The sequence below is a fragment of the Tripterygium wilfordii genome, chromosome 12, assembly GCF_013401445.1.
Source record: "Tripterygium wilfordii isolate XIE 37 chromosome 12, ASM1340144v1, whole genome shotgun sequence".
In the NCBI taxonomy this organism is placed as follows: Eukaryota; Viridiplantae; Streptophyta; class Magnoliopsida; order Celastrales; family Celastraceae; genus Tripterygium; species Tripterygium wilfordii.
The window spans coordinates 3,233,023-3,248,865 of NC_052243.1; the positions used below are offsets into that span (position 1 = coordinate 3,233,023).

At 38.5% G+C, this 15,843-nt stretch overlaps 2 protein-coding genes across 8 annotated transcripts; one reads left to right on the top strand and one right to left on the bottom strand.

Annotated features, from left to right (window-relative positions):
* The first annotated feature begins 48 nt into the window (after positions 1 to 48).
* On the top strand, positions 49 to 7,561 carry LOC120010332 (pyrophosphate--fructose 6-phosphate 1-phosphotransferase subunit alpha). The gene is made up of 19 exons (XM_038861109.1): positions 49 to 308; positions 1,497 to 1,669; positions 2,101 to 2,213; positions 2,379 to 2,453; positions 2,553 to 2,666; positions 2,756 to 2,823; positions 3,042 to 3,125; positions 3,506 to 3,559; positions 3,827 to 3,907; positions 3,996 to 4,089; positions 4,175 to 4,248; positions 4,332 to 4,442; positions 4,532 to 4,576; positions 4,652 to 4,708; positions 5,916 to 6,020; positions 6,112 to 6,228; positions 6,396 to 6,499; positions 6,687 to 6,852; positions 7,225 to 7,561. The coding sequence occupies exons 1-19, from the start codon at positions 219 to 221 to the stop codon at positions 7,348 to 7,350; spliced, it is 1,851 nt and encodes a 616-aa protein (XP_038717037.1). The 5' UTR covers positions 49 to 218; the 3' UTR covers positions 7,351 to 7,561.
* LOC120010331 (DEAD-box ATP-dependent RNA helicase 42-like) lies at positions 7,352 to 15,481 on the bottom strand. Of its 7 annotated transcripts, XR_005470857.1 has the most exons (7): positions 15,266 to 15,481; positions 11,550 to 15,030; positions 10,927 to 11,004; positions 10,780 to 10,814; positions 8,802 to 8,854; positions 8,392 to 8,581; positions 7,352 to 8,291 (listed from the first exon to the last, which is right to left on the bottom strand). XR_005470857.1 is itself a non-coding variant. In XM_038861107.1 (3 exons), exon 2 carries the CDS (start codon positions 15,011 to 15,013, stop codon positions 11,552 to 11,554), a length of 3,462 nt encoding a protein of 1,153 aa, XP_038717035.1. In that variant the 5' UTR covers positions 15,014 to 15,030; positions 15,266 to 15,481; the 3' UTR covers positions 10,332 to 10,779; positions 11,550 to 11,551. The 7 variants fall into 7 exon arrangements, 2 of the variants coding, with proteins under 2 accessions (XP_038717035.1, XP_038717034.1); XR_005470856.1 differs by lacking the exon at positions 8,802 to 8,854; XR_005470858.1 differs by lacking the exons at positions 10,780 to 10,814; positions 10,927 to 11,004.
* Positions 15,482 to 15,843: the final 362 nt, after the last annotated feature.

The following is a 15,843-nucleotide window of genomic DNA, read 5'->3' on the forward strand; positions in this document are numbered from 1 at the left end:
GTGTGATCTGAATTCTGATAATTTCAGAATCGAGGGGCGGTTCGCACCGTAATAATCACTCAAATTGAAGCGCAAAATTAGGGTTTATTTTACCAGTGGCGTTTTCATTGGTTGTATCGACGGGTTTGTCTTTCAATTCCCCCTATAAAAACGGTCATCAACCCAATAACCACAACTACTCTCACTCACCAACCACACCAAAACCCGCAGACAAAGTGATGGATTCCGATTTCGGCATTCCAAGACAACTCTCCGATCTCCAGAAGCTCCGATCTCAGTACCAACCGGAGCTTCCTCCCTGTCTTCAGGTAGGCATCTCTTCTTTACCTTTTTAGTTAATTATGTCATTATATTTGTGTCTCAATTTTTGTTTAATTTGATTCAAGCTTGGTTCGTTATTCTAAAACGCGGTGACTGACTCCTATTTGGGATCGATATGGCCTTTGCTATGTTTTTGTGTTCTAGATCTACTGGCATGCAAAGGACTAAGTCGATTTAATCGATGAGATCTCGTGTTTATTGATTAGTTGGTTCTGACAGAGTATATCCTCGCATGCTAGATTTGGTTTTGCATGCTTAATTCAGTGTGAAATAGTTTCGGAAATATTTTCTGGGAGTATGTTCTACTATCAAAAGAGAATTGCCTTCTAATTTAAGATTCTGGTTTGTTGAGAGAATTCAGTTTATATTACTTGATTATTGCTGTCTTTTTTGTTTCCTGTGGAGACCACATTAGGTCTTGGTTTATTAAAAGAATTCTGTAGGTTCATAGTCTTCAATATAAGCCTTCCAAACAATGATGTCATTTTCTTGAATTTTTTTTTTCCTACTTAATAAGCCAACTCATTAATTAGCCTTTACTAGAAAGGAGATGAGTAGGACTATTTGCATCCCAAAATTTGCTAAGTACACTCCAATCTAATTAAATCCCACTTAAAAACATAACATTCTCAAGTACATCCATTTTTTCAATTTCTCCAAAAAATCTCATCTGCACCCCCACTTCTCCCTCAAACCCTCTTCCATCAAAACCACCACCAGCTTTGGTTCACAAACATTGAAAACATTTCACGTATTTGCAGCTCTTTTTTTTCTTCCATTTTTTATTTATTTAATTTAACAAATGCAGATTGTAGAGTTACTTTTCGCCCCAATGATTATCATTTAAGTACAAAGTAAACTGCAAGTTTTTTTTTAATGATCTTTGTTTCTGAATTGATGAGTATATACCATATGATTCACATGCGATAGATAACATTATCGACACATAGCAGGCATTATACATAGTTGTTTAGGGATGGCGTGAAAAACTTTTGAATTATATATGTCCTTGCATTCACTGCAATAATGTTTTCATGATTGTGCATGTTTTAAGAGTATGAACTGAGGCAATGCTTCAGATTTTCCCTTTTCTTTTTTATATAACAATACTTCAAATCAGTTTACTGTGTTACGAGAATGAGTTAAGGAGAAATTAAAATGATGGCGTTCTGCAGGGAACCACTGTCAGAGTGGAATTTGGTGATGCAACAACTGCACAAGACCCAGCGGATGTCCACACTATTAGTCGATCCTTCCCGCATACATATGGTCAGCCTTTGGCTCACTTTCTTAGAGCAACCGCAAAGGTCCCCGATGCTCATATTATCGCAGATCATCCAGCGATTAGGTGTGTATTTGATTGCTACTTTGGACTCCTTTGATTATTATTCTGTATTCATTGCTCATAGTAATTGAATATGTAAAGGCATGATACTATCAGATGATTTTAATAAATTATGATGAGCTCATTTCAAATGGCTTCTAATTGTTGTAGTTTTAAAGTCTCTTGATTCTTTTTTTTTTCCATGCTAGTACGAAGAAGGCTATATGGATAACTTGAGTATGTTATTTAAGGCCCTCAAATTCTCTGTTTGTACTTTTTGTTTCTGCCTAAACCCCTATTCATGTATGTGTCACTTCCATTTTGCAACAATGTGACTCATAAGTCATAATAATATTGTTGTTCTCTCTTTATTGATGGAAGAACCAAAGATAATTGAAGTGTGCGTGTTTATACAAAGTACAATCTTCAGCTCAAGTGAAATACTTTTCAAACAGGGTAGGAATAGTCTTTTGTGGAAGGCAATCTCCTGGAGGACATAACGTCATTTGGGGACTTCACGATGCTCTTAAAATCCACAATCCAAACAGCACATTGCTTGGGTTTCTCGGTAAGCTTCATAATATGTTTTACAATATTAAGCCCAGGATGCATATGTATTTTATCTAATGCTAGAAAGATTTTGAGCAAAATAAGCTCGCTTATGTTATGCATAAAGTCACCATCTTCTTTCTTCAGTTGAAACCATGTTTACTAATAATGATTTATCTCACAGGTGGATCAGAAGGATTGTTTGTACAGAAAACCCTTGAGATCACAGATGACGTTCTTGCAACCTACAAAAATCAAGGTAGGTAGGACTATTAGGTAATTAAAATGATGAGATCTTCAATTCCTCCTTATTGGTCTGAAGTCTGAACTCAAAGATCTTATAATTTTGTTGTACAAGGTGGTTATGATTTGCTGGGACGTACAAAAGATCAAATAAGAACAACTGAGCAAGTTAATGCTGCATTAACTGCATGCAATAACTTGAAATTGGATGGCCTTGTGATTATAGGAGGTAATGTCGATGCTTAAGGATCTTTAGATAGAGTTAGCATGCAATACGTTGAAGTCACAACTCACATAGGAACTTTGTTGTTTCTGAAGGTGTCACATCAAACACTGACGCTGCTCAACTTGCTGAGACATTTGCTGAAGCTAAATGTCCAACAAAGGTTCATTAGATGCGACTTTTATAATTGAACCTATATTTGAGGCATGCATGTCTTTCATTCATACATTTATTTTGTAACTTTTGCTTTGCAATATCTTCAAGGGTAACGATAATTTTTTTATGCTTCTTTTCCTATAGGATGCCTTGCAACAGAAGACTTTTTTGTGGTCTTGTTTACTGTCATCGCAACTTATTGACTACATTATTTGAACTTTGCAGGTTGTTGGTGTACCTGTTACCTTGAATGGGGATCTTAAGAATCAATTTGTGGAAGCGAACGTTGGTTTTGATACAATATGCAAGGTATTGATTAAATGAGGTTATGAGTTTACATTATTGTAGTAGTTTGACCAAATTAAGCAAAACTAGAGATGTTTGCGGAAAAGATTTTCCTAGCATGTTCCATTATGGTGTTATCCCAAATCTTGGAGTTTTGTTTCAGTTTCTGTTGGGGAATGGTTGGGCCGCTGGTTGGTTGTCAGCCTATGTTACTACTTTGAGGGTTCTTCATAAACACAACATTCCATATGTCTAGTTTGTGCCAATGATTTAAGAAGTTATATCCTTGTAAAGATGGTAGTTTATTTCTTAGGTTGACATATTTATATGTCATCATTGTTCTCATAATAAGACGGCCAAAATATGTGCTAAACAGGAAATTTAATTTTTTTTCTCATCTACAGGTCAATTCCCAGCTCATTAGCAATGTCTGCACTGATGCTCTCTCTGCAGAGAAGGTAATGGGTTCACATGATGTGATTTGGCCTTTTAGATTGAACTGGTTATTTCAAACTTCAAAGTCTCTTCTAATGTCTCAAGTGCTAGTAAATGAAATTGTAGGAGTAATTGCCAAAACGAAGTGGTTCATACGTCATTACTTAAGAATGAGTAAAATGGGAAATGATTTAGCCACTGTTTTATATGCAAATTTGTTTTAAAAGCTTTGTTATATATTTTCTTGCCATCGTTGTTCTAATACACATTTAACATTTATTATTTTCCAGTATTATTATTTTATCCGGCTCATGGGCAGAAAGGCATCGCATGTGGCTTTGGAGTGCACTCTCCAGTCTCATCCAAATATGGTCAGCATCCCTTGTTTTACGTGTTATTATTGATGCGTCTGCGCTTCTCCTTAGTCTTTCCTAATCTATTTTGATATTCATGATGCAGGTGGTCCTGGGTGAGGAGGTAGCTGCATCAAAACTTACTCTTTTTGATATTACGAAACAAATTTGTGATGCTGTTCAAGCCAGATCAGATCAAGGTTTTAAAATATATTAAAATTTTCTTTATCATTCTTAGTGGGTATAATTATATATTGTCTGAATTAATTAATGAATTGGAACTAGATAAGTACCACGGCGTAATCTTACTGCCTGAGGGGCTCATAGAAAGCATTCCTGAAGTTTATGCTCTGTTGAAGGTAATCTATGCCCCTGAAAAAAGATTGCTGGTTCAGGAATGACTTTATTCTTTGAAATGAGTTTATGTTTTTGTACCTTCCAGGAAATACATGGTTTGCTCCAGCAAGGGGTTACTGCTGACAGCATTTCATCTCAACTTTCACCTTGGGCATCTGCATTATTTGAGTTTTTGCCTCCATTTATCAAAAAACAGGTATCTATTTTATCACCTTTTTGATATTTCCTCATTATTTCACATCAAAAAATAAGCTTAATGATTATGACTGAACTTTAATGTTGCAGCTGCTCCTTCACCCTGAATCAGATGACTCCGCACAGTTATCTCAGGTAACAAGTGAATTACTTATCATGACCTTATCATAACATATGCGTCTCTGACATCGCTTTCGCTTTTACTTAAAGATTGAGACAGAGAAACTTCTTGCACATCTAGTGGAAACTGAAATGACCAAGCGCCTGGTATGATTTTGTAACTGCACATTTCATTTGTTTCTCTCTTTTCTTTTCTTTTTTATCCAATTTCCTTACATTTTCTTATCCATTTCGTACGTTTATATTTGACTTGTGAATATTCATTGAGGCTGTTAAAACATACCCACAGAAAAAGTCCCACGTTGGAAAAATATGAAAGCGATGAGTGGTTTATAATACAAGTAATTGGGGCCTAGACTCATGAGCTTAAGCTTTTGAGTTAGAGGGTTCCAAGCTTGTATTATGGCCCGATTTGCTCAGGTATGTGGGCTGACCTTAGGTTCATATTTTCAACATGGTGTCGGAGCCCAATTCTTAGCGGACCTATGTAAAGAGGCCCATTTGAGGGGGAAAAAAGTCCAAAGGTGGGTAGATTTGGTGTAAGCCTAAAGGAGGCTACACATATTTGGTGATGACCCAAAGTGGTCACACAAATTTGAAGTGTCCAATCGAAGGTCCATATTTGGGGACGTGTGCGTGAGGGGGAGTGTTAGAACATACCCACACAAAAAATCCCACATTGGAAAAATATGAAAGAGATGAGTGGTTTATAATACAAGTAATTGGGCCTAGACTCACATGCTTAAGCTTTTTGAGTTGGAGGGTTCCAAGCTTGTATTATGGCCCGATTTGTTCCAGTATGTGGGCCGGAGGCAAATGACAAATCTTACATGGTACTTATGTGGCTAAAATTTATTTGCTAATATTGTGACGGGGTAGGATTACTTATGGAATTTTCTGTATTTTAGAAAACTTTACCATTTTTATACTGCTCTGTCTGGATCTACGACATACTTTTCAGTTATTCTTCTCTTTTTTAAGCAATTCTGTGGAGGGGCACACTTTTCGCACTCCTACTCTCGTTATTACCAATTGAATTTATTAAACGACATGACATATTCCTCTAAGTAATGTTCCATCACGTATTTTTCTTTTAAAATGGGTTTCTTCTCATTTAATACATGTTACTTGTTTAAAATCTCATCTAAAATTCTGCAAGTGACATTCCTCCATGTCAGTTTTGACAGTTAAGTTCAACCAGAGCTGGTTTTTAGTTGTATAATTGTTGATTCTTCACCAAGGAATGTGAGCTATGCAAATTGAGAGTAGCTTAGATTTGTTTTGACTTCATTTTGGCCGAGTGATTGTAATGTAATGATACACTTATTTGCTGTTGTCTTTGGCATTTGAACAGAAAGAAGGCTCATACAAGGGGAAAAAGTTCAATGCCATCTGTCACTTTTTTGGGTATCAGGCTCGGGGATCTTTGCCATCAAAATTCGACTGTGACTATGCCTATGTAAGTTGTCGCTTGAGAGTTGCTCTACTGATTGTTCTTCCTGTTAATTATTGCATCCCTCTATTATTGATTGGAAATATTATTTCTGCAGGTCCTTGGACACATATCCTACCATATTTTGGTGGCTGGTTTGAATGGCTACATGGCAACTATTAACAATTTGAAGAACCCTTTAAACAAGTGGCGCTGTGGTGCTGCTCCAATTACAGTTGAGTCCTAAAATGCATCTCTCTAGTTCCTTGCCTTTCAAGGAAGAAAGTTCCTAATTTATATTTTCTTGTCCAAAAAAAATTATTCTTTGCTCTCTGTCATTCTGATTCTTGGTAGTGCTTTTTTGGTATTAATGGATTATAAATTATCTGGCAAAACCCCCAGGCAATGATGACTGTGAAGAGATGGGCTCAAAGTCCTGGTGCCTCTTCAATTGGGAAACCATCTATCCACCCAGCCACTGTGGATTTAAAGGGAAAAGCATATGAGTAAGTCTTTTTGATAACATTTTACCGTTTTGATATGATCAAACTTTGATAAGGAAAATGTTGATGGGTGAATATTGTCTTGTGATGGGATTGTGTAGCATTATTGGTTGGATTGTGCAAATTGAAGCTGCGAAAAACCCTAGTCAAGTAGTCATATGCTAATGGTTCTCAATTGCTTTTATTGCAGGCTGCTGAGACAAAATGCAGCTAAATTCTTGATGGACGATATTTACAGAAATCCTGGCCCTCTTCAATTTGACGGTCCCGGTGCTGATGCTAAACCTGTAAGTCTCTGTGTCGAGGACCAGGATTACATGGGCCGTATCAAGGAATTGCGGGAATATCTGGACAAGGTGATCATATCACTATTCTTAATTACTATTTTTCCTATACTTGCTATGATCTGTGAATTATATTGTGGAAGTTTGAGAGAACATTGTTTGGAAGGGAAGTTACTTAATGAAAGTTGTGAGACTTTGCATGGGTCATAATCTCTTAGATTCAAATCTCATCTTTGCTTAAACAATAAAATACTTAGTAAAACATTCATAGAGGATATAAATTCGTTATTTTCATATGATTGTCACATAAGCTAGTTAAACTACTGCTATTGCTCATCGTAGCATGTATATGATAACCAAATCAGCTCAAGTTAAACTATTTAAATTATTTTGGCATAGCACCAATCCAGAATGTGTAATTCGTTCTCTTTACTCCATTTCCAGATACGGACCATTGTGAAACCTGGTTGTTCACCGGAAGTTCTGAAGGCCGCTTTGAGTGTCATGGCCTCTGTGACAGAAGTCCTCTCTGTGATGTCATCGTCTCCTGGCAATCACAAAATCCTTTGAGAAATAATTTCCAGAATTGATTGTCCTTTGGCACCCTCTATGCACTAATTTATTGTATCTTCAACTGTTGGTGTATTGGTCAAGCTTTTCTTTTTCTAAATAATTTCCAGAGTTGATTGTCCTTTGGCACCCTCTATGCGCTAATTTATTGTATCTTCAACTGTTGGTGTATTGGTCAAGCTTTTCATTTTCTTTTTCCTAGAAGATATAATTGCAAAACTTCCTTCTGTGAGAGAGTGACCAGACGACTGTATTTTGAGTTTTCATTAGGATCAAATTTTGTTTACGCCAAACCCCAGTGTGTGTCAATGTTTCATTTTGCAATTAGAGAGCGTTTCTTAATTTTGTGATTGGAATTATATACAGTTATTTACTTATTTTTATTTGAGAGGTGAGAGTTGAGATTATAATTGGAAGAACAAAAGGTACTAAACATGAAGGCTTATGACCCATGAGTTCATTTACTGTTTACACTTGCCAATACATTTTCTGGATTGGTGACTCTGTATACAACAAACCAGTCCACCTATCTATCACTTACATACCTTTTACATTTGCAAAAAATGGTATCAAAATCTTGATTACTTACATCCCTTTTTTCTCCTAATGACGTATCCTAAAGGCTGATTTTCTTCATTCGTCCATTCCATTGTATCCCTACTGCATTTCTAACGTTCTCTACAACCCTAACAAAAAGTGGGGAGGAACAAACTCTGCAACTAAGTCGACTTTTGTGAATCCATATCGTTCGTTCTTCGTTTGTTGCATATGCTGCTATTGTTGGGTGAATTGACTCCATCTCCTGCCTAACTAGTTCAAGCCACCAGCCACATGAAGAAGGTTGACCAAAGAGTTGAAAGAGATTGAAGCCAAGGCGTAAGTCCATAGCATAATAACAGAACATTCACTCGCTCCCGCTCCAAACAACTGTGTCATGGTTCCTGCCATGCCAAAAAAGTACTAGTGTGTTTGAATATTTGCACCATATCATATGCATAGATAGATAGCACAGAGAATATAGACATCGGCCAGAATATTTACCAATATTCATGGCAGGTGGAACTGCAAACTGAAGCAGGGGAATAAATTCATACAAAGGATCAGCCTGCAACAAACCAAAATGCAGTGACCCTTTTAACAACTAAGTTGCCAGTCAGAGGCAAAGCAATGTAACGAGCAGCTACAATGCCGATTGTAAGAGACTTCTGGATTCCAGCTGGCCCTTTTAGACCTGAAATATGTTACAGACTCCAAAGTTAGTCATCACTCATCAGCTTCCTGTCTGTCAACATTTACATTGTGAAAACAAGTCCACAAGTTCCATCTACTTGCAATGAAACAAAATAAGCATTCCACATGTGGACCAATGGTAGAGTTGTAAGAATCATTGCAACCTAGAGGTCATAAGGTTTGCGCATGGGGGGCGTTACTTTTATTGAGAAGCTCAGTACCTTTAAGAAGGTTTGCTCCCACTATCAGGGTGGTTGTTGGAATGGCTCCATCTCTACATTGAGATAAAATATTGAGAAACTTATGAGATGAAAAAAGCAAATTCCGCCACGCATAAACTCTTCAACCTTAAGAACTTTAGCAGGCAGTAGCAGAAAGGGTTTTAGAACAAATGGAATACGAATTCTCTACAAGAAAAAAAATACAAATACAACCAACCTACGACCGATCCCATCTTTCATGTTTCCAGCATGTTTTCTAGCTTCAAAAATTAATAGCGATAATTAATTTGTGTCCTCTAATACACTATCCTTTTGCTTTTCACATATGATAGAAAAAACCATCTTTTTACTCTCTTTCTTCTAATTAGAGATCGTTGAAATTTTCCACTCAAACACATTGAAGATACTATCCCTTCGAACCATGAGCTTACACATATTTGTTCTTCATATACCCACATTGAAGATACTATTCCTCTGGACCACGAGCTTGCACGTATTTGTTCATAGACTGTCGTAGCCAATGATTCTAACCTAGACCCAGAAAAGAAAATGTGCCTACAACATAAAAGGAGGATCTCTACTTCAAGTATGACAAGATAAAAGAGTCTCTACTGTCGCTTTTCATCACCACCACCACATTTGTCTTCTTATCATCAATGAGAATTGAAGATGATAACCATGGATAAATGCATCCCCCCACAAAGTCGTGCAAATAACATTACCATTCGCTTTTGGATCTTCAACTGATTTATACCTCAGTCAAAACTATTTCCATCCAATGTGTCTGGATAACCCACCAGCAATATCTCTGCTGATTGATGACACAAATACATTACGTCCAGGACATCGAGAAACAAAAAATTCACCACCTCAATCTCTTCTCTACCTACCGATCATTTCCGGGATACAAATGAGAACAAATCATAGTAATGTTTTCATGAACGATATTCTGCATTTACTTGTAATAATCGAAACCTAGTATGGTAAGAACACGGTCAGAAAAACGATTGCAACCAGCCAAAGCCAAGTAGCTAAAATGGCCGAATTAAATCAGCCAAATGAAACTACAGTGTCACCTTTCATCAAGCCACCTAAGAAAAGGAGATGTTGTCAAAACATCCTGCAGAGGTTTACGAGCTCATTTGACACTCAGAACATACATGTGAATGAAACAAAACACCTACACAGAATATTCAATGGGATTTACAGATGTTGTACAATACAATTTACGAATACAAGAAAACACGAATAGGTTTTGAAACCGCCCATGTTGTCAACCAACGGGAAACATAAAGGAAAAGCACAATACTACATCACCATCACTTGGCGAGCAACAATGGCATAGGTAATGGCAGAGAATGTGGTGAAACATGCCAGCATAAAGCCTAAAACATAACATCCCTCCAGCCACAGAAAAAAGATGACAAAAAGAAAATCAACAGAGATGACACACCCTCTATAAGTCGACAAATGCCAAGATAGACCAAAGCTATTATGGAAAATATAATGTGTGCTCAATAAATTGTTCAATTGGTAATTATATATCTTTCTTTTTACTGCAAATCGGTGACAATACATCAAGACAATGTAAGAGAATGATTCACAGGCAAATTCCCATCCCAATTCTCAACCTAATTATCATTCCAGGATACAAGATGAAACTCAAATTAAGATCTAAAACCATGAAAACTCATGCAGATAACATGGAGACACATTCAAAACACCCTTAATGTAGGAGTACTGGAAAAAGGATTATCCTCACATCACAAAAGCCTAGATGACTTGGATAACCAATAATATCAAACAGATTCCCAAACACCATCTAACTAATGGTTAGCGTGGCCAAATAGAGTTACCATGTCAACTACAGGCCATCCCAGAGGACACGAATCTAATGGTGACCATATTACCAATAAACATCTGTCCAGGTTTAGAACAACAATGACACAGATGGGATTATGGGAACGTTGAAACATACCTGCAAACAACACACCCAAGTAAATTTGATTGGATCTACAAATGATAAACATACATAAAGAAATGTTAATCGGAGTTCTAAAACCCTCTATCATGTTAATCAACGGTGGGGGGTGAGAGTGGGGGCAGTAAAGCAAAAGCATCGCACCAGATCGCCACCTCTTCATCAGCCAAAGGCAATGGGCAGAGAATACATTGGATATGCCAGCATAGGCTTAAATCATCCCTCCAGCCATAGGAAAACGATAAACAAAAGAAAAAGAAAATTAAAAGGGGAAACAAATTGCAAAAATGAGCAAGAGATTAAATAACATCTTATAGCTAACTCATGTGCCACAGGAAATAAAGAAATTGGAGGGATGTCATCACAGAAAAGAAAAATAATCTGCTTTTGGCTCATCAAATACACCCATCTGCCGTGGAGCAACCCAACAAAAAAACATAATCAGTGCATCTGTGAAGTCGTATTTCAGTAAAGCATAAATGTCCTAGAATTACTTTTATATAAACGCAGAATATAAGTTCAAAAAAAAATACGCCATGAATAATTCCAGATTAAAATAAAGAACAATTCATCTCCCACAGGTCCGATGCCCGACAGGGAAAAAGGATAAAGACATTTCCAAATTCAGTAAGTGTCCAAAAAAATTTGGATGCAGACATCAATTAAGTGTATACAACTGGGGAAGAAATAATAAACACCAGCAGAAAGTGTTAAACATAAACAAGTTCTACTATGCCTTTAGCAGAGGTCAGGATTAAGTTTCTTACACTTATACAACCGAGTATCTGCCTGGTTGAGCTCCACCTGGAAGTGACAAGGCCTGGTTTGTAATGTCTTCTAGAACACGTTTTAATTCTGCTTTTGCTCTCTTAACAGACTGCTCAGTGGGACCCTCAATGAACAAATAAAGCTTGCGCTCTCCTTGTGCTGTGACCCGGCCTGGAGGGAAATACTGCCCCCTGGTCGTAATAGCAGCTCCAGTCCAGTCTGAGATCGGACCCAATGTTTCCTTGTGAGTGACCTTCCACCGAGCATTTTGGGGGAAGTCATTGATTTCCAACTCTGCTTCATAGTGTTCAGGCATTGCATCAGCCTGAATCTTTGCCAAATTATGCTGCAGGTTGATAGCAGCTGCCAATGCTGCGGCCCGAGCTGCCCCATCATTGGGATTAAGAGGCAGCCCAGTTCCAGGCACAACAGCAGCTGTACCGGGAATTGCTATGTTTAAGACTCCAGGCAGAGAAACAGGTAGTCCACCATTGGGTAGCAATTGGGTAGTTGTAATAGGAGTCTGCATTGAAGCTGTACCGGCTTTGGAGGCAGCAGCAAAGGCAGCAATCTGAGCAAGGGTGGCTTGCTGCGAGATATCACCACCTGCCTTCCTGATTCCTTCATCTTCATCTTCTGAATCTGACTTGTCTTCCTCAAAACCATATTCTTTTGCCTGTGCTTTTTTTGCCGCTTTCCTCTTCTCATCCTCCTCTTCATTGAATTTAAAGCCACTTCCACCATAACCAGTTCCATGAGCTTGCTCAAGCCCCTGATTCACTTTTGCCATAAAATTATCTGCAAGAGCTTTTAGGTCTCCAGGAACAACTTGCTCAGAAAGTTCCAAAGCTTTTACAAGATCTGGTGCATATCTAGCATCCTCCTCAGATATGAAAGTAATGGCACAACCTTTACGACCAGCTCGGCCAGTTCTACCAACACGGTGAACATAATCTTCATAATGGTTTGGAGCATCAAAGTTGACCACAAGTTCGAGTTCTTTCACATCTAAACCCCTGGCTGCAACACTTGTTGCAATCAAAACACTGCTGACATTGCTTTTGAAGTCAGAAATGGTGGATTCACGGTCTGTTTGGTCCTTAGCCCCATGAAGAGAAAGGCAAGGGTAACCACGGTCAACTAAATCCTTATACAAAGCATCACATTTTTCCTGTGTGTGGACAAATATCAAAATCTTTCCTTTCTCATACCATTGACCTAATAGTTCCAAAAGTCTTAAGAACCTCTCATTCTCCGGCCTCAACTCAATTGACTGGGTTATGTCCTTGTTCACCACACTTCTCCCACCAACCTGTATTTCAACAGGTTTGCTCAATACTTTACGAGCCAAAATTTCAACCTGTCGAGGAAAAGTGGCAGAAAACAGTACTGTCTGACGATTTGGCCTAATATTTTGGACAATTCGTGTGATCTGAGGTTCAAAACCCATATCAAACATTCGATCAGCTTCATCCATAACAAAATAGGTGACTCTACGCAGATTTGTTATCTTTCCTCCACTAGTACACAAAATGTCAATCATCCTACCAGGAGTACAGACAACAATCTCAGTCCCCCGTTTTAAGTCACTGATCTGTTGGGCAACACCAGAACCGCCGTACACAGGCACACATCTAGTACCCAATACCTTCGCAAACTTTTTTATATCACTGTGGATTTGCTGGACAAGCTCCCTTGTAGGTGCCATTATAAGCCCAATAGGCCCGTCTCCTGCTTCCACAGGAGGCTGGTCCTTTATATGTCTCAACATTGGAAGCACAAATGCCAGAGTTTTCCCAGAGCCAGTTTTTGCAACACCTATGCAGTCCCGACCACTCATAATAACTGGCAGCGCCTGTGCTTGAATTGCTGTTGGATTTTCAAAGTTAAGCTTCTTTATAGTCTCTAAAATTTTACTTGGAAGTCCTGTTTGGTGCCATGATTTCACTGGTTTTGGTACATCCTTTCCGTGAATCTTCAATTCCAATTCTTTTCTGTAAGCAGCAACCTCTTCAGGAGTCATCTTTGCAAGCTCCTTCACCTCGATATAGAAATTTCTTCGGAACGGTTCATAGTCAATCTTTGAGTGATCAACAAGGGATAATTTCTCAACTTTTGTCTTCTTCACTCTTTTCATGAACTCGTCATCATCTTCATCTTCTAAATTATTTTCATCCTTCTCAAGGTCCCCATAATCTGAATCAGAATCCTCACCTGGAATTATTCTTCCCAATGATTTATTGGAACCTTTCTTTGGCCTTTCACGATTGCTACTATGTTCCCTCCTCTCCTTTGCCGGTTCCATATGATTACCAACAACAGTTGATGAAACCACAGTATTACTTAGCTTTTCAACCTCAGGCAAGACCATAGTATTCATGAAAGCATCTAATGGATCAATTTCATCAGCCCCATCAACAATATCAGCCCCGTTTTGCAGAGGTGCAGCTGTCCCGTTTTCAGAGTCAACCACCATTGTGTCTCCAACTTCTTTACCAGTACTAGCATCCTCGTCCATGTCCATGTCTGCCTCTGATTTTCCTACAAGAGGTGCCTCCTCATCGTCCGATTCTCCTTCAAGAGTCCAGGTCTTACCAGCCTTGGGTTCATCTGCATCCACTTCCCCATGCTTTTCTCGCTCAAATTCCTCCTTCTTTCTCTTCAACTCTTGCCACTCTTGAACTCTCCGCCTCCTCTTCTCCATTTCCTCGTCCAGTTTCTGTTGTTCATCCTCTATTACCTCTTCTCGGGTTTTTTCTTTCTTATCTGAGTCATCCTCACTGCTTCTTTTTCTTGGGCTCTCTTCAGTGTCATCCTTGCGCCTTTGTGACCTGCTAATGCTACGTTCACGTTCTCTCTCCTCGTCGTCATTATCATCCCTCCTGTGCCGCTTCTTGTCATGATCCCTAGAGCCATCAGTATCATCACTGTCAACGTCATGACGTTTCTCCCTTTCCCTTATCCTCTTCTCCCTCCCTCTCTCACGCTCCCTCTTCTCCCTTGCTCTCTCTCGTTCTTCTCTGTCACGTTCCCTCCGCTCCTTTTCTTGCTCCTCCTTGTCACGTTCCCTCTTCTCCCGTTCTCGCTCCCTCTCCCTCTCCCTCTCTTTCTCCCTAGCCCTCTCCCTCTTCTCTTCTCTCTCTTTCTCCCTCTCCTTATATTTATCTTCTCTGTCCCTGTCTCTCTCTTTATCTCTCTTCCTGTCTCTAGCTCTATCCTTGTCCCTGTCTCTGTGCTTCTCCTTCTCCTTCTCCCTCTCCCTCTCCTGTACCTCATCAGAATCACTACTCCTCTCTCTCTGAGAACGCCTGCTTTCCCTGTCTCTCTTCTCCCTGTCCTTGTGCCTCTCTCCGTTCCTCTCCTTATCTCTTTCTCTCTCACGACCACGGTCACGTTGTTTTTTCCTGGATTCCTCCTTCCTCTCTGTATCCTCCTTCCTGGATTTATGTTTCACATCCTCCATTACTTGTTGCTGTGAATCTAAAACAGCAAAAAAGACCAGGTAGGAAACGTCTAACAGATTAGATTCCTTCAAAACCCTAACGGAGACAATTTCACACAATTTGCGCGCTTAATTATGCATTCAATACTTTGTCTGAAGGCAATTCAAAGTTATGATACAAAATTCTAACACAGTTCTATCCATAAAAAAAAATAAATAAATAAAATAAAGAAGCAATCTATCAAGAAAGCAACGACGGTGAAGTAAACTTACAAAACTCGGAAGAGTTTCCGATATTGAATCAAAGGAGTGGTCCGAGAAAACGTTTGCCCCGCAGATGTTGGTCCGACAGAGAGATAGTAATCGAAGGGCTCGTTCACGGATATTGAAATTTGAATCGAAGAACCCGAACTTCCTTTAGGTTTTTTATTTGGATCTCCTAATCTCTGCCTCCTACCGTGTTAAAAAGGCTCGTCGCCGATATCGTTCGCCCCAATTATTTATATATATATATATATTTACTTAAATGGAGTTTATGTTTTATACTTTTAAGTTTTAAAAAAATAAAACAAAAATTATTTAAAAAATAAAATAAAATGCATTTCCAATTTTATTCTTATTATTTTTTACATTCCCAACTTGATTTGATAAACTAATGTATTATTGTTTTGATCAATTCAAATTAATTTTTGTTATTGTGTAGCCTTGTCTCTTTACTATTATACAAACAAGGATAAAATCAATCAAAACAAGTTGATAAATATTTTAACTCATATCATTACCCATATAAGATTGGGCTCTAATTGAAGGAGTTGATGAGGTACAAAACGCGTTTGGTCTTGGTGATATAT